This window comes from Fragaria vesca, linkage group LG5, assembly GCF_000184155.1.
Source record: "Fragaria vesca subsp. vesca linkage group LG5, FraVesHawaii_1.0, whole genome shotgun sequence".
Taxonomy (NCBI): Eukaryota; Viridiplantae; Streptophyta; class Magnoliopsida; order Rosales; family Rosaceae; genus Fragaria; species Fragaria vesca.
This window is the reverse complement of record NC_020495.1, coordinates 27,312,852-27,336,672: the sequence shown is the minus strand read 5'-3', so window position 1 is coordinate 27,336,672 and position 23,821 is coordinate 27,312,852. Positions and strand designations below refer to the sequence as shown.

The 23,821-nt window shown below is 38.1% G+C and overlaps 5 protein-coding genes across 6 annotated transcripts; 4 read left to right on the top strand and 1 right to left on the bottom strand.

The window, feature by feature from the left end:
* Positions 1 to 2,874: 2,874 nt before the first annotated feature.
* LOC101297846 lies at positions 2,875 to 5,796 on the bottom strand. The gene is made up of 6 exons (XM_004301869.1): positions 4,976 to 5,796; positions 4,764 to 4,863; positions 4,255 to 4,416; positions 3,872 to 4,079; positions 3,541 to 3,788; positions 2,875 to 2,991 (listed from the first exon to the last, which is right to left on the bottom strand). Exons 1-6 carry the CDS (start codon positions 5,794 to 5,796, stop codon positions 2,875 to 2,877), a joined length of 1,656 nt encoding a protein of 551 aa, XP_004301917.1.
* Positions 5,797 to 5,917: 121 nt separating this feature from the next.
* Positions 5,918 to 6,283, top strand: LOC101297553. Its single transcript, XM_004301868.1, has one exon. It carries the CDS (start codon positions 5,918 to 5,920, stop codon positions 6,281 to 6,283), a length of 366 nt encoding a protein of 121 aa, XP_004301916.1.
* Positions 6,284 to 6,298: 15 nt separating this feature from the next.
* LOC101297261 (flavonoid 3',5'-hydroxylase-like) lies at positions 6,299 to 7,974 on the top strand. Its single transcript, XM_004301867.1, has 2 exons — positions 6,299 to 6,418; positions 6,519 to 7,974. The coding sequence occupies exons 1-2, from the start codon at positions 6,299 to 6,301 to the stop codon at positions 7,143 to 7,145; spliced, it is 747 nt and encodes a 248-aa protein (XP_004301915.1). The 3' UTR covers positions 7,146 to 7,974.
* A 621-nt stretch (positions 7,975 to 8,595) lies between these two features.
* On the top strand, positions 8,596 to 11,679 carry LOC101308470 (geraniol 8-hydroxylase-like). Its single transcript, XM_004300590.1, has 2 exons — positions 8,596 to 9,599; positions 9,962 to 11,679. The coding sequence occupies exons 1-2, from the start codon at positions 8,658 to 8,660 to the stop codon at positions 10,589 to 10,591; spliced, it is 1,572 nt and encodes a 523-aa protein (XP_004300638.1). The 5' UTR covers positions 8,596 to 8,657; the 3' UTR covers positions 10,592 to 11,679.
* A 7-nt stretch (positions 11,680 to 11,686) lies between these two features.
* LOC101308094 lies at positions 11,687 to 15,113 on the top strand. 2 transcript variants are annotated; one of them, XR_184770.1, is made up of 2 exons: positions 11,687 to 13,066; positions 13,190 to 14,174. XR_184770.1 is itself a non-coding variant. In XM_004300589.1 (2 exons), exon 1 carries the CDS (start codon positions 11,937 to 11,939, stop codon positions 12,486 to 12,488), a length of 552 nt encoding a protein of 183 aa, XP_004300637.1. In that variant the 5' UTR covers positions 11,687 to 11,936; the 3' UTR covers positions 12,489 to 13,066; positions 15,026 to 15,113. The 2 variants fall into 2 exon arrangements, 1 of the variants encoding a protein (XP_004300637.1); XM_004300589.1 differs by lacking the exon at positions 13,190 to 14,174 and adding an exon at positions 15,026 to 15,113.
* Positions 15,114 to 23,821: the final 8,708 nt, after the last annotated feature.

Genomic DNA, 23,821 nt, shown 5'->3' with positions numbered 1-23,821 from the left:
GGATTAAGTCCCTTGTTTGTTGAATTTGGAGTTTTGTGTATATTTGAAGGCCTAAAAACTGAGTATATGGCCTTTGTTCTTTTTCACAATGTTGTAAGGAGGTTGGAATGACGATGGGCCCAACATGATGATATTTGGCCTTGCTTTGGCGACATAAGGCGTATTTCAATGCTCTGCTAGGTTCTTAGGAATTGCAAATTCCTTACTCTTCAACTCATACCCCAAGCCTAGCCTCAGTATTACCTTGTAAAGTTCCTTTTGATCTAAAAGATGAGTAAAACTTGATTTATAGAGTTTGTTCCAAGAGTTGAGCTATGTTGTGGTTCATTTGTGTGAGTAATTGATTCCTTCATGAGGTTTATTTATGTTGCCATGTGCTTTTTGTTCATATAAGTATACAAGCTACTTTCTCTTGTATACATTTGAGAGGCTGAGCCAGAAAATCATGAGTGAAAAGAAATTGACTGCATCTTTGTGAGGAATTGAGTTGGTACTTATCGACCGTTGAATTTGAAAGGCATATACTTGCTGTATTGGTTTGATCATCCTTGCATAATGATTTGAGCATCATGGTTGTTAAAATGAATTAACTTTTAAGTGAAATTGAGAGTTTTGATACATGATAGCTTGAATTTTTGTTGACCAGTGTGGGCATTATAAGTTCTCTGAGACGTTTGGAAGACATTAGGTTTGTGTCATTTTTTTAGTTAGTCTTTGTGTTTGCTAGAGACTAGCAAAGCTTAAGTGTGGGGATCTTTGATAGGAGCATAAATATGCGACGATATGATGGTTAATTCCCCTCTTTACATTGTTAGTTTATCGTATTTTCTATTTGATTTAGTTACTTTTATGTTTATTAGGTGTTTCGGAGCAAAAAAGGGAATATGAAGCAAAAGAGGAGAAATCTTAAAGGAAAAGGAATCCATGTCGTGCAAGGAAAGAATTATGAAGATCTGCCAGAAATTATCACCTAACTTCGACAGAGGATTGTGATCAGCTCACAATGATCCAGACGATGAATTATATATCAATGGAAAGCTACGAGAGTCTACTTTCTAGAACTTTTTACGCATCGTCAATACCTATTTTGGAGAAGAAGTTATGATAATTTTAGTGGCCAAAGGTCAGTCTGCCCGAATTTCTGATTTGGACTGAAACTTCAATTTCAAGGCCCAATCCAAATCAGCTGGCCCATGGACGGAAATTGGGGCTTCTCTAACCCTAATATCATCAGATACACAAGACAAGAAAAGGAGAGAAGGAAGTCGGGAAGAAAAAGAACACAAGAATCAGACGGAACACGATCGATCTCTTCTCAAGGATTCTCTAAGCTCGGTTATTGTTGTTTTCCCCTTCCATAAACTCTTTTGTGTTTTTAATTTTCATTATGTGTAACTAAACTCATAGTAGCTAGGGGGCTGTTGAAGCCCCTAGACATGATTCATAACATACTTTGATTTTCAATTTGTTTTTGCAATTAATAAGATTGAGGTTTTATTTACCGATTGTTCATCGATGAATTCTTTGTGTGTGTGCTTTGGAGGCCTACTTAGTATACATGCTAGGGTTCTACTACTTTGATTATTTGATGCATGGGCCAATATCGGATCCCTCAAATTGTCTAGAGAAGTAATCTGTAGTTTTCACTAGCGAGTAGACGAAACCCTAGGTTTAGCAAGGCTCTAAGTTTTTTGCGATGCCTAGTGATTGCTCAAACTCTTTTCATGCTTATTGATCTCTGCTTGTTTAACCTAATAAACATACCTTTAGGTTACAATGTTTGAGAATAGTTAAGGTGTAGAGCACTTCCTGCCTAACGTACAAAGTAAGAAAGAGTAATAGATTGTGCTCAAGCGTACCGAGTCAATCTGAGCATCTTCAATTGAGTTAGTTGGTCACAAATTGGACAAAGTGTGTTGTGTGTGATTGTCGGGGTAGATACTTCCTCCCTAGCTAGTCTCATTATCTTGATTCTTAACTACTTTGAATCAGCTTTCAGTTTTCTTATCTTCTGTCCGTCATCTTCCCGTATTTTATTTTACTATCAAATCAACTCCGAATCATCTCAAATTTTGTGTGCTAGACGCTCTGTGTGTCTAGTACACCTCTGTAAATTTCCTTGTGTTTTTCTGAGCAATCTAGGTTAGGTTTTTCTTTTATTTTTCGACTGCTGTTCAATAGGAGCTGCAGTCACGTTTTGTGACTTTTGTTGAAGTTTTTAGTTTAACTTAATCCTCTGAGGGAGACCCTTATTTCTCTATATTACAATCGACAAATTTGCAGGAGAATAAGGAAAATAAATACCTTTTAATTTAGCTATCAGAACCATAGAACTCAGCTCTGGATTGCTTTTGTTTGGTACAAAGTAGTTAGATTTGGTTTTGCTTTTATGATCCTTCCAAAGATAATTGCAACTTTTGAGACACACAGATTTGTATCTTTCTAGAACATCAACTAAATTTGTCTACAAAAAACAGTGAACAATATAGAATTACTTTTAATAAATAAAGTAACCACTTTTAATATTAACTTATAATCACCAAAGCTGAAAAAACATACAATTAAAAGATATGATCCCATTTTAATGACCTTATTCTTACCAAGACTGTAATCTGCAATTTGGTTAAAAGCACACTTTCAAAGAACAGATACTCGTGTAAATAAGTGGACAAGCTTATATGTATACAAACGCAATATAAGCACAAAATGCTCATCCAAGATTGACAATTCATAACACGTAATCATACATTGCAAATCATTCTGCCCAATTTCTATTAAAAATGGTCTGCTAGTACTAGTCATTTAAACTGACTAACTGATATCTAGCAATCTAAGCCAAAAACAAGCAGATCATTGATCATATTCAGTTCTATGTCACTTATTATGCAAGTTCAACATGTTATCATGAAAGCTCAAAAGAAGCAAAGATCCATATACTAGTTCATGGACATGCAGAATTTCATCTGGTTCCTCCACTTCTGAAAATTCAACCTAGTGAGGACATGGATCTGTCTCAGAGTGATCACTTCAACTCCTAACATGATTAAAATCAAATGCAAATGAGTTTCAAAAATCATATATATGTATATTATATGTGTGTAAACTGCAATATACATTCTAATCCATATAGTTAAACATATAAGTCTACTTATTGAAACATATCTTAAACTCCCATGAAGTTCATACCAGATAACACCTTTGTGGCATAAAATCTGATATCTAAATTTCTAAATGTATTACCATGGTCATGTAATCTCAGATGTATATTGAAAACAGTCAATATCTTTGGACAAAGAAAATTCCCAATATATCTAAAGTGAAAATACAGATCATGTAAGACACTGTTAGCTGAATCAAAATTGTACCAGAAAATATCTCTTTGGAGACCAGAAGACAATACAATTTTATAAACAACAACACAAGTTTTGATTCTACTACAGTTCTCTAAATATGATATTAAAGGTTACTTTGTGCAACAAAATTAATACCACATAGAAAGTTTTATGAATCATTAAAGTTTAAAATTTAGGAAATGTTTACCTTAACCTCATTCCAAATTCCCTCTTTGACTTTATCATCAACATATTTCCAGTCCATAATTGTCAATGGAATCCTCCTGCCATCACGCACAATTTTGCCCAATTGTGACTTCAATTGTGTAGCTCTTTCTCTAACAGGTTGGAATTTAGAATCAAATATAATGTTGACCTTCTCTCCAGTATTCCACTCTAGAATGCATTTATTATGACCTCTACTGACAGTATTGCTAGTAGGTTGTGGCTGAGCATCTAATTTGGAAAGTTGTAAACATTAGATTTGATAATTATAATGAGGCTGAAAATATTAAAAGAAAAAGTGGAACAGGGCATACCTAGGGCTGGAAGAGGTAATGTAGAGGGAGGAGTACGTTGGGGAGGAGAAGGCAATGGGGTTGGCGGTATCAAAGGTGGACGAAGAGACGTGTAGGATAACTGTGATGATGAGGAACCATTGTGGCTTGATGCAGAACCGCTAGGACTCAAGAATTCAGACATGTGGCGTGGTCTGCCAACCTTCCTTTTCTTCCCGAACGTAGTCACCTATAAGAATAAACACTCGGTCAACGACAAATAATTTACTAATAAATAATACCAACAAGTTATGATAACAACCACAAATATACTGGCAGTTTTAATAAAAAACCTAATTGCACAGTAGATTGAGATATTTCATATAACTTAAAAGCAACAGCTCAACACAATTTCAGACATTTACCACTGACTCCATTTCAACACTCGTGTCAAATTGCACATGAGAGAAGTCCTTAGACTCTACTTCGTTGACATTTAGCCAACCTTCTCCTAAAGGATCTGCGATATACCACACCTGATGTGCTTGAGATTCTAAGATGAATGGTTCATCCCTAACCTGGTCATTCTGGTATAACAATCTTCTAAAGTTAACTAAAGTGAAGTTAAAAGGATCTTTTTTCACTCCTGCTGAAGGATGCGCCCACTCACACCTAAACAACACATACTTGATATCAATAGAGTAGCTAATTTTGATGATCTCTGTCAATCTCCCATAATATGGTAAAGTATCTCCTTGTAAAGACACCACTGTTTTGCCTAATTCGCTTGTTCTCAACACTTTTCACTCGGAAAAAATGGCCTTTATTTGGATGTATATGATTTCAGCCTAGCTGTTGAAGGACTATGAGGATTTGACAAAGCCACAATTTCTTCTGGTAAGGACACATCACCCATATTTTGCAGATAACTCACATGTGTCTTAAACCAGTCTGCAAACTCATCAAAATGAATACGTGCAACATCAACATCATTGGCATTAGGATATTGATTTTTAATGGTAGACATTGGCTCCCTGCATAGTAAGAAAATGAGAAACTTTGAGACATATGCAGTAGCATATCAACAAATCAAGGTATTATATGGTTCAAATCTATGAGAAAAAATGAATTGGATGCATTACTTACTTGAGATATGGTGTGACTGCATCGGTATGAAACAAGACCCATCTATGAATTTGTGTACGAGTAACATCTGAGAGCAAAAAAGTCTTCCCTTTCTTGGAGTTATCCTCGTCATTCTTCCTTCTTAACAGTCTGTTTGACTTACAACTCATATCTTTAAGGTATTGGGAGCAGAAGTTCATGCATTCTTCCATCAAATACCCATTAGCTATTGATGCTTTAGGATGTGCCCTTTGTCGTACATATTGCTTCAATATGAGCAAGTACCTTTCAATGGGGTACATCCACTGAAATTCCACGGCACCAGCAATTAATGCTTCTTCAGCTAGATGTATAGGAAAGTGCTCCATTACATCAAAAAATGATGGTGGAAATATCTTCTCCAGATCATAGAGGGTCACAATAATGCGAGAACGTGCCTCCTCCAAATCTGCTACACAATTTAGTTTGGAGCACAACACTTTGAAAAACTTGCCGAGATCATTCAACCCTTCAACCACATTCTTCGGTAAGGAACTTCGTATACATAAGGGAATTAATTGTTGTAGAAGGGTACGATTATCATGGCTTTTAAGACCTCCAATCGTACGACCCTTCAAACATACCCGCCTTGCAATATTAGAAGCAGAACCATCCGGCATTCTTAACTGAGATAAGGCTAAGAGGAACTTATCTTTCCCATCATTTTTCATCTCAAAATCAGCAGGCTCAAAGTATTTAGTACCATCTTCCCTCTCCTTCACAAGGTACTGCTTTTTAATTCCCATAGCCTCAAGGTCGCGTCGAGATCTCAAATTATCCTTTGTTTTTCCAACAGCTCCCATTATGGTACCAAGAACATTGTCACACACATTTTTCTCTACATGCATCACATCAAGGTTGTGACGAATGAGGTTCTCTACATGCATCACATCAAGCAAAACCAATCAGGTTGTACTCACAAACATGCGCAAGATGTTTGTGAGTCAGATGCTAAGCAAAACCAATCTTGATGATTGTTATGCTATGAGAAAAGAGGAGATGCACAAGTCGATCAGTCAGATTTATCATGACAAAATTGGAACCCCAACTGACTTGGCCCAGTTTGCATTTTCCACATCAATCAACACAACCATGCGTATGCTATGGGGTACCACTCTACAAGGAGAGAACGGGGGTGACTTTGGGGAAGAGTATAGAAAAGTTGCGGCAGAATTGATGGACATACTCGCAAAACCAAACATCTCGGACTACTTTCCTGCGCTTGCAAGGTTGAGGCAAGCAAAGAAAATTCAATCCAAGATTGACAAGATTCTAACTTGTGCCATATAAGAAAAGATGAAGAAGATGGCCTCAGCTGAGAACAATAACAGGAAGGACTTTCTGCAGTTCCTCTTGGAGAACACTAACACTCATGAAGACGGTTCACTATCCCTTACGGTGCAACAACAGAAGGGCATGCTCACGGTATGGTATCTTAAATTTTGGCTAATTCTTTGTTTGGAAGAGTGGTCTTTTTTTTTTTATCGTATCAAGTTTCATAAGTTACGGTTTATATCAACTGCAGGATATTGTGGTGGGTGGAATTGACACTACGGCAACAGTAGTGGAATGGGTTCTGGCTGAGCTGATGGAGCACCCAGAAGAAATGATAAAAGTTCAAGAAGAACTAACACAAATTGTTGGGTTGAACAACTTGGTTGAAGAGTTTCATTTGCCTAACTTACATCACTTAGATGCTGTGATCAAGGAGACGTTTCGCTTGCACCCTATACTCCCCTTTTTAGTGCCCCGGTGTCCAAGCCAATCTACCACCATTGGTGGCTTTTACATACCAAAAGGTTCCACTATTTTTCTGAACGCTTGGGCCATACACAGAGATCCAATTGTTTGGGAAGCTCCCTTGGAATTTAGACCCCAGAGGTTCCTAAATCCTAGCAACAAGTTTGATTACTTGGGTAATAAGTTTCACTTTCTTCCATTTGGTTCTGGGAGAAGAGTTTGTGCTGGGATTCCCTTAGCAGAGAGGATGCTAATCTATGAATTGGCTTCATTCTTGCATTCGTTCGATTGGAAATTGCCTGATGACGAAAAGCTTGACCTCTCAGACAAATTTGGAATTGTGACAAAGAAGAAGACTCCACTTACTGCTGTACCAACAGTCAGGTTATCCAATTTGGAGCTCTATGCTTAAAAGCATTCGCCTAAGTGCGAATTTTAAACATGCAGCAAGCACTTATCTTAGCTATAGGAGTTTCTGCTCCAACTGTTCCCTATTTCTTAACTCTACTGTGCTTCGATATATATGTTGTAAGAATAAATGGAGAAAGTAGGAAAATAAACATATTGTCTGGTTTCTCTATGCTTGGCTATATATGTTTCTGACTTTCTGCTCCAACCAACTGCAGTACATATTCTTATGTGGTTAAGCAATTGCAGATAAATAGACGAACCTGAGTAACAGAGCATTTGCCCAACAAGCTTTGTCTGCCCAAAATCCCATATATAGCTGTACCTTAGAGCTCGTTCTGGTAAGCCACAGCAACTCTTGCTGTACCTAAAGAAAAGGGGTGAAATTCAATTAGAATTTACTGGTTCTAATTAGACCTGAATTGAAATTTGTATACTTAGTATTTAGGGATACGTAATCCCGGCGTATTCAGGTACATGCTGGTGCGGCCGAAAACGTCGGGAAACGGTCAAAACGTGGGAGCAATAGTGATTTTCATCTCAAAGAAATAAGAAATGAGTTTTGGTGGAGAAACAAAGCATGCAGGTAGGGCTTGGTGGTTTCCAGTTGGGCTGGGCCTAGCGGAACAAGGGGTCCATCGTTTAAAAAACAAAAAGACTGAAACTATTTGAGTATTCGATCCAATTGAAAAGGAAACTGTTGAGACTGCAAACAATCCTTTATCAATTTCTGCCATTTCTCTGTGTCTGCTTCAGTAAATTGTGAGACGTTACAGAGTTACGGTAAATTAATCGACTCTGTTGATGAAGTATATATTTTTGTTACTGTTCTCAACAGATTGCCAAAAATTTGAGGGTATTTAGCTATTAACCTATGCGTTGACATCAGGCACGCACTGCAGCCATCTTATCGCTGGGAATTCGAAGCTAATATGAAGCTGGAAGCTCCGCATAGACCGGGCAACTGGGCAAGACATAAGCATGCATCATGCATGCATGAGTTGAATTGGTTACATTTTCAAAATTATCGGCACTATAAAATAATACTAAGGAAATCCAACGCCGTATATATATAATTGTAGTCTTAAGCCTCAGCACGACGCCGAATGTTAATTGTAGCTAATTAATATAAATGTCCCTCACCGATACAGTAACCGATTGGCAGTCATGTAACATTGATCAAACTTTCCGGCAAAACCGCAATAATTGAGAGAGAAAGTGACCGTCGTCGACTTCTTCATTTTTTTGTCTTTTGTATTTCCTCTTGTTATTCTTTGCTTTGTCTAAGTGAGATTAGGTGAAGATATAGATTAATCCGGCCACTTGAGCGTTGACCCTTGAATTCAGAGTGAGTGAGAAAAATGTTGCCTTCACCACAAGTAACCCGCGTACTGTATTGTCTATATATTTGTTATATCAACCCTTTCGGGTATATAATTGACCGAAGAAACCAAACCAAAATCTCCAACTTAGTTCATTCTCTAACTTGCTTAGTATCTACAGTTGTACGTGCCATATGTGGTCATCAATGTGGGATGCTAGCAGTGTTTCAGCTCTCAGAGAAGCTCTCACCATCTTCCTCATCATCATGGCACCTGTTAGTTTCTGGTTCCTCTGGACTTGGAATAAGCACCTGAGGAACCCGAAACAAGCTCCGTTGCCACCAGGCCCTCATGGTGTTCCACTACTTGGTTACCTTCCGTTTTTAGGTACCAACCTTCACCACCAGTTCACAGACTTGTCAAGGGTTTATGGCCCCATTTATAAGCTCCAACTCGGTACCAAACTAGGCATTGTGGTTAGCTCACCATCGCTTGTGAAAGAAGTGGTTCGTGACCAAGACACAATATTTGCCTACCGAGACCTTACTGTCGCAGCACGAATTCTCTCATATGGAGGATCCGATATAGTCTTTGGAACCTACGGTTCAGATTGGAGGAGGATGCGCAAGATGCTCGTGAGCCAAATGCTAAGCAAAACCAACCTTGACGGTTGCTATGCTCTGAGAAAAGAAGAGGTTGTCAAGTCAATTAGTCATATTTTTATTGGGACCCCAATCGATTTGGGGAAGTTTGCATTTTCGACAACAATCAACATAATCATGCGCATGTTATGGGGTGGGACTCTACAAGGAGAGGAGAGATCTGATGATGTTGGATCGGAGTTTAGAAAGGTGGTGGAAGAAATGGTCGAGTTACTTGAGAAGCCAAACATCTCGGACTTTTTCCCTGCGCTTTCTAGGTTTGATCTACAGGGAATTGGGAGTCGAGCAAAGAAGCTTCTGTCAGTTATGGAAAACATTTTTGATTCGGCCATTGAAGCGCAGATGAATAAGGCTCAAAATGAGCGAGTGCCAGAAAATGAGGAGAAGGGCTTTCTGCAGTTCCTCTTGGAGAATAATAATGATCAAGATAGTGCAACATCGCTTACACTGCAACAAATGAAGGCCTTACTCATGGTATGTTATCTACAAATTTCCTCTAGTTAAGTTCCATATTTCGTTTGCTTCTAGTTCTATATAACTTGAGGGACAGCTTTGGTATGTTTTGAGGCTAGCTAGGAACTAATTTTCGTGGAAGCAAGTATGTTAGAGCTAGAAGCCTAGAAGTTCATTATGCTACTTCAAAAGGCACTAAAAGTTAAATCTATAAAATCAAACTATTCTCAAACTCTCTTCTAATTCTTTGATCTAATTGTTCTCTTATGCACGTGTATGATATATTTTCCTCAATACAGTCTCAAATACTCATGCAGTTTTTGTTTGTAGTTCACCGATTGATTAGCACTCGTATACATTTACAAAATCTTAATTACATGCAGGACATTGTGGTGGGAGGAACCGACACCACGGCAATAACTGTAGAATGGACAATGTCTGAGCTTTTGCAGAATCCAGATGAAATGAAAAAAGTCCAAGAAGAACTAACCGAAATTGTGGGGATGAACAACTTGGTTGAAGACTTTCATTTACCGAAATTGCGATATTTAGATGCTGTCATTAAGGAAACCTCCCGATTGCACCCAGCCGCGACACTTCTACCACCGCGCTGTCCAGGCCAATCCACCACTGTTGGTGGCTATCACATTCCCAAAGGTTCCAGGGTTTTTCTGAATGTTTGGTCCATTCATAGAGACCCTAGCGTTTGGGACAATCCCTTGGAATTTAGACCAGGGAGGTTCCTAAACACCGACCCTAACAACAGCTTTGATTACTTGGGCAATAAGTTTCAGTATCTTCCATTTGGTTCTGGCAGAAGAATATGTGCTGGAATTCCCTTGGCAGAGAGGATGTTAATCTGTGTTTTGGCTTCATTGTTGCATTCATTCGAGTGGAGGTTGCCTGAGGATACAAAGGTTGACCTTTCGGACAGATTCGGGTTTGTGACTACGAAGCTGACTCCATTGATTGCTATACCAACAGCCAGGTTATCTGAAATTGAAGCTCTATGATTAGTTAAACTCTCTTCACTTCACAGTAAACTTGCAGCATGAATTGATTGTTCAGTTATCGAATATTACACTTGGATAAACATTATAATAAAAAATATTGGGAATGTATGAAGTAACATTCCGGGTGTGTCTGATCACTTTCTTTAGAAATTGTCATTGTAAACATTTATACAATGAAAAATGTTGAGTGAGCTGCTCCATTCAAGCAGCAAATCTGGACTACTGCTCCAACAACAGACAGAGATCACTTGTGTAGTTAATACAGCCGTATTACATGACCCTTGTATTTACCTTTCATACATAGCCCTACTATTGTATTTCCTATCCACACTTAGCTATAGGTGAATCTGTACTACTATAAATATCCTCCAATTGGAGAAGAATATCATCTGCGAATTATACCATAAACCTATTCTTGACATGGTATCAGAGCAATTCTGCTCTTGAGACCGATACCCATACATACCCCCCAGACCATACCACATTCCGCTGCCAAACATACCCCCCCAGATCATACCAAACTCTAGTTGAAGATCAAGCACGAGTTCATACCCATACCCAGATCATATCCAATTTTGATTACCCATACTCGTACCAATCCTTTTTGCTCAAAGATTGAGCAGAAGCTCTGCCAAAAATACCCAGTACCTATAACCGAAGAACTCTGTTTCTTCAACTTATCCAATACCCAAGTTTTTGCTCAAAAATCGAGCACACTCATACCCATACCAAGAAGAGTTTTATTCTTCAGTAACCATACCTGATAAGTTTGGAATTTCATTGTCTTATTGAAATTTCAGTTTTTTCTTTGAAGCAGGCAACCATCAGAGCAAAGGCACGCCGTCGCCTCCATCTGACCAGACGCACGCCGTCGCCTCAGACCGCGACACCGTCACTTGCCCAGAACTGGTTCCATTGCTGGGACCCGAGCAACCGCACCTGCTTCGACCTCCATCACTCTACCTCGGCGTCGCCTCAGACAGGCCGCCGTCAGCCTTCAGACCGCCGTGCCATCAGCCTTCAGGCCGCCGCGCCGTCGATCCCAAACTGCAGGCCCGAACCTCAGTGGTTCAAGTCGTTTTTAAGAGAGAAAAAGTAATCTTTGTACTTAGAACCAATCTTTTTACTTAGAACATTTGGGCTGACCCACTTACTCAGGCCCAAGCCCGGTACTCCAACGTTTTTTTTTGTTGGTAAGTGGTCAGATTAAAAAAAAAAAAAAAAAAAAAGGTAATAAGACTAGAAATTTTATCCTTGTACCGTCGAGCTTACTCGTTTAACACAACGCGGTAGGCAACACCCAAGGATCGAATTTCTCTTCTCTTTACTTGATAAATTATGAACCATGGTTCTTGACGAAGTACTGATCAGTTTATCGCAGACATCAGCAATCAACTCTGAATCTTCTTCTCAACATAAAGGGCAATCGTCATCCAACGAACATGGCCCTATTGTTTCAGAAAAATTGGATAGCACCAATTTTATTTCTTGGTCAAAACATGCCAAGTTGAACATCATTGGCCGAGGTAAACTTGGTTATCTCACCGGCAAGAAGAAAGCACCATCTGAAGAAGAAGATGAAGAGGGGTACGAAGTTTGGGTTGAAGAAGACAGCCTTGTTCAAGCATGGCTACTCAGTTCCATGCACAAGGAGGTCAGAGAAAATTATGAAGGTTTGGAGACAGCTAAAGAAATTTGGGATGCTGTTAAAACTACTTTTTCAGTAGCCCAAGATGATACACGAAACTATGAGCTACAAATAGCTTCGGTTTCCACCAAACAAAATGGGGCTCCTCTTCATGGCTACTACAGCAATATGAAGAAAATATGGCAAGAGCTTGACATATTTCCGACCTCTCAGACTCAAGGATGCAGATTCTATCACCTACATGGCTAATAAGGTCACCAAGCACCGTGTCTATTTCTTTTTGGCCGGGCTAGATCCTCACCTTGATGGAGTCCGAAGTAGAATTCTAAACACAAAGCAGTTGCCTTCTATAGAAGAGGCTTATTCTCAAGTCAGTGCTGAGCATAATAGACTCAAAAAGATGATGTCTGACACAAAGCATGAGGGATCAGCCATGATTGCTCAATACCGGCCACCACATGTTCGTAGCTCCCAGCCTTCTTCATCTACACCTCCGTTGAAATCACCCTCTCAAGGACCCATGAAATGCACTCATTGCAAATCAACTAGTCATATGGTAGAGACTTGTTTCTACTTGATTGGCTTTCCTGACTAGTGGGATGATCACATTGCCAATCGCAAGGAGGCCCAAGCAAAAGGAGTACGAGAGAAAGCGAAATCATTCCAACCCCATGGAAACAAGAACCCAAAGAGCTACCAGCCCAAAGGCAAACCTCAGGCCTCTCTCCAGATTACTTCGCCAGACTCGAGTTCGAGTACAACTATTGTCGAACCCAATCATGGTGATCACTTTGGTAACTCCACTTTTACCTTCATGACCACTTCAGGTACACCTGTCTCTTTGCTCTCGAGTAACTCTTCCTTTAATTGGAAAGATATGTGGATAATTGATTCGGGTGCAACTGACCATATGACTAATAACTCTAGCAATATTCACTATTTAACTCCAGTTCATCGCTCTGGCGTAACTAATGCAAATGGTGATTCCTACCCCATTACTGGTGCTGGGTTTGTCACTTTTACAGACTCAATTACCTTTGACACTGTGTTGCTTGTTCCTTCCTTGTCTCATAACCTCTTGTCAGTCAAACAGATAACCCAACAATTGCATTGCTGTGTAATTTTTTACCGCTGGTGTTGTGTATTTCAAGACATCCTAAGAGGGGAAATCATTGGACGGGGTATTGAGAAGGGGGGATTATACTACATGGAGATGACAACTGCTGGTAATCTTTGTGCGAGTGAGCACATCAGATTCAGAAAAAAGTATCCACAGATGAAGAACAAATCTGGTTATGGCATAAGAGATTGGGACATCCATCATTTGGATATCTCCAAACTCTCTTCCCTCAATTATTAAAGCATTGCAAAGCATTAGACTTCAAATGCAACACTTGCGTTTTGAGCAAAAGTCACCGTGTGAACTACCCTTTGATCGAGCTCCAGTAAAAGTACTGCCCCATTTGATCTTGTTCATTCTGATGTTTGGGGGCCGTGTCCACCAACGCACATTGGAATGAAATAGTTTGTTCTGTTTGTTGATGATTGTACCAGGATGAGTTGGATCTACTTGATACGGCATAAAAGTGATGTCTTTTCTGTATTTCAGACATTTCATGCGATGATCCAAACTCAGTTCCAAAAGCCCATTAAAGTCCGACCCTATTTCCACCATTGCCAAATTGTCATATGTCCCTATTTGTGTGCGCTGCACACCCCTTAGTTAACCCCTTTGAGCCTACGTTAAGCCTTTCTGTCATCACCCATATAATCCTCACCTTGAGCTTAGTGTAGTGATATCTCTACCTTTGTCCTTAAGGCCTAGTAGAGCTTATGTTGTGATGTATTGTACGTGTGGAAGGATGATGAATAACAAGTGTAGGGGGAAGGACTTGTCCATTAAAAAAAAAGAGATATGTGTTTCCGAAAAAAAAAAAAAGTAAAGAGTAACAAAAAAAAAACGAATGTGGTGGCACTGGAAAAAGAATAATGATGAAAGTATGGATTAAGTGTCCCTTTGTGATGGAGGAGTTTGTTTTAAATTGAAGACCTAATGATGTAATATATGGTCTTTGTCCTCATTCATGAATGTTTAAAGGTGATCTTATGGCTCTACTAGGTTTTTAAGGACGATTTGCAATTCCTTATCTTTTGTTTCATTAAACCCTAGCCTTGGCCAAATTTTAACATTGATAAAGTTCTTTTATGATCCAAAAGATGGGCAGCCATCGATCTGTGGAGATTGGTTACAAAAGTTGAGCATATGGGTTGGTTCGTTTGGCAAGTAATTGATATCTTTCATGAGATCTTTTTAATTTCACAATATGTGAGCCTACTTGTTTGCTTATTCTCTCACATATATACATTGAGTGAAAAAGCTTTTAAGCATTAGCCTTGATTCTAAGAGAAGAAAGAGTGGTAATCATGTGAGGTTGAATCATACTTGTTGGATACATGCTGAGCTCCACACATCACCATTGTCACGCCGTGTCTTACATGCTTATATGCAGAGTATATGTTTTAATTAACTCTCGAATTACTCATAATTGATTCTTGATTAAGTGTTAATCTTGATGCTATGATAGTAAGAGATTTATGAGACAATAATGTTGAAAGCATAGTTTGTTTTGAGTCTTTGTTTTAGATTTTGCTAAGGGACTAGCAAAGGCTAAGTGTGGGGGAATTTGATAGGAACACAAAGTGTTACGTTTATAGCATATTTCCGACCCTATTTAGCTATGTAATTCCCTTAACAATATTCATATTAACTAAATTTATGTTTTTAGGTCAGAAATAAAGCCGAGGAGCCCAAAAGAGACAAAAGAGGGTAAATCTTGAAGGAAAAGGAATTCATGTTGTGCAAGGAAAGAAATCAGAAAATGTGCCAGAAATCGTCAGTCAACTTCGACAGAAGATTGTGATTAGCTCACAACGATCCAGGAGATGTGCCATATATCAATGGAAAGCTACAAGAGTCTACTTTCCAAAACTTTTTACGGATCGTCAATACCTTTTGCAGAAGAAGTTATGACCGTTTAAGTGGCCGAATGTCAGTTTGCCCGAATTTCTGATTTGGACAAAAACTTCTATTTTGAGGCCCAGACCACATCGGCAAGTCCATGGATGAGTTTTGAGGGTTTCATAACCCTAATCACAGCAGAAAAGAAAGGAGGACGTGAAGATTAGAGGAGGACGTGAAGATTAGAGGAGGCCAGCGATCTCACAACCTCCATAGTTGCAAACTCACACAAGGAAGCCGCCAAGCCATCATTGATCTGTCCATCATCCACGGTTTATCTTTCATTTGTCATTTTTCATTCTCCTTGTGTGTCTTTACAGCCATGTGTTGCTGATTTCTCTTAGTTAGGGGCAAGGTTTGAAGCCCCAAGAATGTTTTAGATATTGTTATGAACCTTGGTTTTGAATTATTAAGTCTTTCAAATTGTTTATTTGGTTTTGGTTTATGGAGAACTCTTGCTTGTTTATGTTCATGTATGCGCAACATAGAACATTATGAACTTGTGAGTGAGGCTAGAATTAGGCTGTCTAATCTCCTAAACGGTTAATATAGCTTAGTTTAAAGTAGTAAAACCTATAGGACAATAGATGAAACCAAATAAAAATGATTGCATGCTAGGTAGGCGTTCCACACTAGTTTTGCATACTTGTTCAATCACTTTCATTGATCTTAACGCTTATAATAATTTGTTGATAGGATAACGTCTATACCTTGATCGGTTATTCTAAAGGCTTAGTAATAGTGCGTTCATCTTGCTTAATTATTCAAGGGAAGGAATAAGGACTTACGTAGTACGTTCACGATTTGTTCTTGATTGATACCGATTTGTGACTTAATGATTGAAGCTTTGGTTGTTAACATGTCTTAAAACATACTTGGTGGTGGATTTCCAAGTCTCTAACATCTCATCCATCTGATATTTTCTGATTTATTTTGTTTCTTTGTTTTCTTTTGTTCATAATCACAAAACCTCGTATCTCTAGTACTATAATATTTTGTTTTCTCTTGTTTTGTAATTAACGTAATTGTAAAAGTACCCTCAATTCTCGGCTTTTATAACGATACCCTTATTTGCTTTATACTACAAATGACACAAAATGGTTTTTAATTGAAACGTCTGGTTTCGGTCGCTATCAAACTTCCTCCCTATGTAGTGAGCCATCATAATCCCTAGACTCACCATGTTTCTCCCATATATACTTCTTCCAAAACCCATTATCTCGAAGATGCTCTCGCACAATACCTATTACAAATAAATCACGATTTTCGCATTTTCTACAAGGACAATATATCCTTCAACTTATATCTCTACTAGCAGATGCAAAGGACAAGAACTCATCTAACTTCTCATAGTATGGCTTAGAACATTTAGTTCCCCAATCAATCCATGACTTGTCCATTTTTCTCCCTATTGAATTGAAGTATATACGCACATAGTAAGCAGAAGTAAACTATAGATTTTAGATTACACAACAATGCATGAATGAGTATGACATGCTTAATAATAAAGTTCAACACTAAAAGTGTAACTCTACGTGATATTAACTATTCTAGCGTTCAAAACATAGTATTTTGAACTATTCTAGTTCAAACAAAACCAGCACAACATAATGAATTACTAGTCCAAACCCATGATCCAAAATTCCTAGATCATTATAGTACCACATCAAAAATTTGACAATGATAATATTCACATCTACATTGACCTCATTCAACAACCTATGAGACAGAACTATAATCCCAACTAAACCCACCACTAATAAAACACAGCACAGTGATTTTTATTAACCAACTAACCCCATACAAATCTCAATATAAACACACAAATGACTTATCTTATCATTTTCACTCAATATTTTCAAAAGAAGTTGAAATGAATTTCAGATTTCAAAATCAACATCTTATATATATCGAAAACATAAATTAAGGGACAGAGAAAGTGTCACATCCCGACCCTTAAATTTTTACCTTATTTACTAGCTTGATTATAATAAGAATTTTACAGTTTCCGTCATTGAGGAAATAGTTTAATTGGTCCCTAGAGGGGTTTCGGGGACGATTATATGCGGAGGATTATTCGTAGGAGAAAATTATGACGACGGTAAAAATGGTAAAATTTTAGCTAGTAAAAGGTAATTTTTATTAGGGTATTATTTTAGGGTGTTAAATTTTAGAGTTGGGTTTTAAGTGATGGTGTTGGACCGGTTGGGGAAAAGCCCAAATCCTTTCTCTTCTCTCTCCTCCCTCCCGATTCTCTCTCCCTCTCCCTCCACCGGATTTTCTTCCCGGCCGTTCGCCGTCGTCCGGTCGCCTCTGACCGCCGAGCTGGTCCCAAACGGACGGCCGTCGACCCAGCCTTCTTCCTGGACCGGTGAGAGAATCCCTAGCGCCGCAGTGAGAGAGCGTTGCCGCCCGAGAGGTTCGACTGCCTAGAACTTCCGGTCGTCGGAACTCCCTCCTCCGGCCACCAAAACCGGCGATCCTTAGCTCGTTTTGTAGCCCTCCTCCCGTGCAGCAACCCCTCCAAACAGCTCACTCTCTCTTAAGCTAGGTAAAGAGAAATGTGAAGTTGAAATTCTAGAGCGTTTTTGATGTTTTTAGTCGATTACCCTAGTTAGGCTTGGAATTGGTGTTTGTGCTAGTTAGGAAAGTTGTAGAGCATGATGAGAGGTTTATTCTGTCAAAATTTCATAGGCATTGGAGGTCGCTGGAATCGCCCTCCGGCCGCCGCTGCCCGCGGAGCCGCGGCCGGCGCCGCCACTATTTGGAAGATTTTTAGGGTTTTAAATTTAGAATATTAAGGGGAGTTTTTTGAAGTGAGTTATGGAATTTTTGGATGAGTTTTGGATAGGTTTATGAATTTCCGAAATGTGGTATTTTTGGCGGTTAATTAATGTAGAATCCGGCCGTAGGATTTAAGTCGTATTTTTGGGGAGGTTGTAATTACGGCTGCCGTTTATGGTATTAAAGTTGGATCGTTTCGTTTTAGGAAAGGCGAAGTTGGGCAAGGATGAGCGTACGTGGTTGCGGCTCATATTTAATTTTGCCTATTTTGTTTAAATATTGGATTTTAGTTGGGAATTTAATTATATATTTGTGCCAGGGTTCGAGGAAATCTCGTTGGAGTGGCGATTTAGATTTCGTCGGGCTTATGCCTAGAGTTGTGAGTAGACCTTTATTTTAATTGAAAAGCATACGATGAATTATCTGTTGATCATTTATTTCTTTTCCTGAGATTTATTTATTTCTTGGATATTTGGCAATTTTCCTCATTTGGAGAGATCCCGAAAATGAGATTTTCGGTGGATATGTTTATTGGATGTTTATGATGATAGTATGTATATGTAAATGTTAGCTAGCCATACGTGTTTGATCCGCCATAATGAGGTAAAATACCATTATGGTGTGACGTGAGTGTTAGACACAAGCGTAGTAGCCCTATATGAAAACTATTTTCTTATTTGGTTTATTTAGGTTTTCATGTAGGGAGTCCACACGTATATACACTCGTGCTTTTTCCGCCATACTGAGGTACAATTCAATTATGGTGTGACGTGAGCGTTAGACGCAAACGTAGTAGCCTTGTATGAATTTATATTTTTCTAATTTGTTCTTAGAATTCATACAAGGAGTCTGACGAGTGTAAATACATACACTTATATATGTTTATATATAGTTTAGCCTGAGAGGCTGTATTTTTTTGAGTTATGGAGACTAGCCGGAGCTAGTCATGAAATTTCCAGTTTTTGTGTTGAGCGCTTTTGAGCTGCCGCATGCAGTATATTTTCTTTGGAAATTAAAATGGGGAAGCATAAATATTTTTATTAATTTATTTTTGTCCACTCACTCTAACGTTGTTAAGTGTTTTCCCTTGGGCCTTTCGTTTTAAAAATGTCTAGCTTGCAGGTTAGCTTAGTCGAGGTCGGGCGTACATGGAGATGAGGCATAGTCATCATATAGCTTCCGCTTGTTAATTTATTTTGTTTCATTTCTTCTTGTTAGAGTTGCTCTGAACCTATAAATGGTTGGATGTGAGATTTGTTTAGATTAGTAAATTTTTTGGTGGTGTTGTGATTTGGGGAGCACGAAGGCTCCAGGAGTAGAGGATTATAAATGGATTCTTTTGAAGTGCATGCAAGTATTATTAGGAAGGGTTGTCCATTTTCAAGGGAGGTTATGCCGATTTTTCGGTAAATTTTCCTTGGAGGTGGTCCCCGCACGACTTACTCCGGGTTTCAGGGTGAAATTCGGGGTGGGTCATGTCAGAAAGGGATAAGGTTTCATTCAAATATCTAATTTGAGATGAGTCGATCTTCAGACAAGTGGTTGCAACTTCAGGGTCAGTTCTTCAGCTTGAGATGAGTTTGGTGTGCCTGAAATCAAAGGCGTAGTGAGGCAAGTATTCTTAATCCAAACTTTAACTTAAATTTTCTATCTCAATTCTCAAGTAATCTCTGCATTGCTTCTACAAGTGAAATTAAGCAAAAAGAAAATGGGTTTTCATGTTCATTAGAATTTGAAGACACAAATAGATAGCTTACTAAGTATACTCAAACCCCAAAATCAAATAACTAAACGGAAAAGTCTACTGTTAGAATCATCAAAACCACAAGCATAGTTAATTCAAGCTAGCATATGAATAATAAAAGCAATTGCTTGAAACAAGTATACCAATTACCAAACTTGACAATACGAAACTGTGTTGATTTAACCATCAACCATATATATGCAAAGCTAAAGGTCATCCCTTCATTAACTATCCATGCATCATATACATAAATTTACTTAGGATTGCTTACTAGTAACAAACTTGACAATACGAAACTGTAATGTTTAACCATCAACCATATGTTTCTGCATAATGTTGGTCTTACACTAGTAACAGAACTAAACCGAAAAGCCACAAACATTTATTCACATTCACAAGAGATTCAGTCTTGGTCATATTAGTTTATACACAACAGCAGATACCAAAACCGAAAAAGGAAATTTCATTCACTCACAATAATAGACAGAAAATGTGCCCACTCCCTGATTGTTAGCCATATAGAATATTGGAGTTATTGATTAGTGAATACCAAAACCTTACTAAAAGCTAGAAGCAATCTCTTATTGCTCTGTTGTCTTGGTCCTGCATTTGTATAGCAATAAGTAGTCAAATTCTCATATCGATAGCTAGAGAGGGTTTCATTCTTATTGAATGTAAAGTACTTGCATGTCATTTTATTCGTTTGAAAACAGTCTCTTCAATTTTGTATACAATACTACAAAATGTAACAAACCGGGGCATAGTTACCTCAGTTTTTTGGAGACCCTCTTGAAAACACAAAGCAATTAAAAGATCCACTATATGATACAGTAAAATTGTATGGAGTACTAACCTTTACATTCATCAAGTGCATGAGAGTAAAGTTTCCTATACACATTTTACTTTTCAACTATAAATTTCTCTCATTAAGCAAACTAGATTTCAAAAAATGAGATATCAAATAATTTGAGACCAACACTGAAAAGTCAGACCTTCCTTCCCCTGGCTAGCTTCGTTTTAATACCAAGCTATCTCATAAATTATAGATTATATTAAAGGGAAAAGTCAATGATCAGTCTGCAAGCTAAAGATTTCAAGTGATATGGAAATGCAAGACAACCCCTATGCAGAGTTATTTATCTAATCAGTATTTACTAACTAGAGGCAGTTATGATTTTAACCAAAGTACATGTACAACACCTTGCTTAAATGAGTAGCACCCGTGTCCTTGTCAAAACGATATACCTAAAAAACAATTTGTCAGTGTAAATTGCAGATGCAGATAAACATATAAATCTGTTTAAGTAGTGCATGTGCAAGAAGCAGGCTCAACTAAAGTCAATGACACCATGTGTCACATCCCGACCCTTAAATTTTTACCTTATTTATTAGTTTGGTTATAATAAGAATTTTACCGTCTCCATCAATGAGTTTATAGTTTTAATTAGTCTCTAGAGGGTTTTAAGGGACAATGATTCGTAAGAAAAAAATATGACGACGGTAAAAATGGTAAATTTTAGCTGGTAAAAATGGTAAAAGGTAATTTTTATTAGGGTATTTTGTTTTAGGGTTAAAATTTGGTGGGTATTGGAGGTCGCCAGAATCGACCTCCGGCCGCCACTGCCTGTGCCGGTTAGGGGATTTTAATGTTTTTAAATTTAAAATATTAAGGGGAGTTTATTGAAGTGAATTATAGAATTTTTGGATGAGTTTTGGATAGGGTTATGAATTTCCGAAGTGTGGTATTTTTGGCGGTTGAATAATGTAGAATCCGGCCGAAGGATTTAAGCCATTAATCTGTGGAGGGTTGAATTAAGGCTGCCGGTATGTTCGGTGAAGTTTAAACCATTTTGAGTTAAGAATGGCGAAATTGGGCAATGATGAGTGTGTGGGAGGCTCACGTTTAATTTTGCCCATTTTGTTTAATTATTGGATTTTTAGTGGGAAATTAATTATACATTTAGAAACAGGACGTGAGTAGGCTCAAGCAGAAGAGACATCGGATCAACGTCAGGCTTAGGCCTAAAGTTGTGAGTGGACCTTTGTTTTAATTGAAAAGCATGCGATGAATTATCTGTTGATCATTTATTTCTTTTCCTGAGATTTATTTCTTTCTCGGATATTTAGCAATTTTCCTCCTTTGGAGAGATCCCGTAAATGAGATTTTCGGTGGATATGTTTATGGATATTATGAGTATAGTATGTATATAAATGCTAGCTAGCCATACGTGCTTGGTCCGTCATAATGAGATAAAATGCCATTATGGCGTGACGTGAGTGTTAGACACTAGCGTCATAGCCCTATATGAAAACTACTTTCTTTTCTGGTTTATTTAGGTTTTCATATAGGGAGTCCACACGTATATAAATACACCGTCCTCTTCGATTATAATGAGGAAAAATACAATTATGGCACAACGTGAGCGTTAGACGCCAGAGTTGTAGCCTTGTATGAATTTCTATTTTTCTAAATTGTTTCTAGGATTCATACAAAGAGTCTGACGAGTGTAAATACATACGAATATATGATTATATATAATTTAGCCCGAGAGGCTCCATTTTATTTGAGTCGGTGACTAGCCGGAGCTAGTCGTGAAATTGCCAGTTTATGAGTTGAAAGCTTTTGAGCTGCCGCATGCAATATATTTTCTATGAAATTCAAATTGGGAATGCATAAATATTTATTAATTTATTTTTGTCCACTCACTCTAACGTGTTTCAAATGTTTTCCTCTGGGCCCTTCTTTTTAAAATGCCCAGTTAGCAGGTTTGCATAGTTAAGGTCGGGCGTACATGGAGAAGAGGCATAGTCAATAGTATAGCTTCTGCTCATTTCTAAATTTCTAATTTTTTTCCTCTCAGTTAGAATTGTTCTGAACCTATAAATGGTTGGTTATGAGATTTGTTTAAAGTTAGTATTTAATTTGGGTGGTGTTGTGATTTGGGGAGCACGAAGGCTCCAGGAGTTTATGGTTGGATTTAAATTTTCAGAAGTGTTTGCGGGTTTTATTAGGAAGGGTTGTCAATTTTCAAGGGAGATTATGCCGAATTTTTCGGTAAACTTTCCTTGGAGGTGGTCCCCGCAGGATTTACTTCGGGTTTCAAGGTGAAATTCAAGGTGGGTCCTGATACCATATCATCAGATCAATTAGGTCATCAAGGGATTTGCCGATCCACAAGCATAAAGTTAGGGACCATGGCACTTCAAGAAAATAAGAACACCCCCGAAAAGTAAGTAAAATTTACATTTTACCATCTATCTGTGGAAAACTTATATTTTGTGAGATTTTGAGTCTAATAGCAGGAGTTCAACACAGTAACATCAAACAATAGGCACAGTAAGGAGGTCACTTCAAATAAAGACCTATGGGACTTGGTTAAATCCTCTATAACTTGGGGATTACAAGTTCACTCATTCAAAAAAAAAAAAAAAACAATAGCAAATCAGGTTCACATAGCCAGCACACCATGTTTGCCAAGTTTAACCAGATATCTCCTTTTATAATCAAAGTTCTCACTGAGAATTGGATGAATTTCTTTCCGGAGCTATGACTCCATGGCCTTTTGACAGAGGACTATGTTTAAGACCTTTTCACCAAAAACCTCAATACTAAAAAGTTCTTTTTTCACCCCCAGAAATTTGAAAATCCCGCTTCACAGACCCAGGGTCGAATCTAGTCCTTTAGCTGAGCCTTACGATTTTAGGAGGCAGGAAACTCTACCCAGATCACATTTGAGAAAAATAAAGGCCTCACCATTCCTACTCACTCATTGATCTGATACTTTAATCCCCTGGGAAAACCCAACTTTAAAATCTCATTTACTTCCCATAATCAAAGCTTGACCCTAGCACAGCCATAAATTTTGTAACAATACCTGTCATATGCAAACAACTAATAAATCTACAACAAATACTAATCATGTACTATTCCTTCTTATTTATCTGTCAAGCTTTAAACTTTTTCCTGATAAATTGTTATAAACTATATTAATGAAGCAAACAACAAAACGGAATTAGAGATTGAAAGTAGAGAAA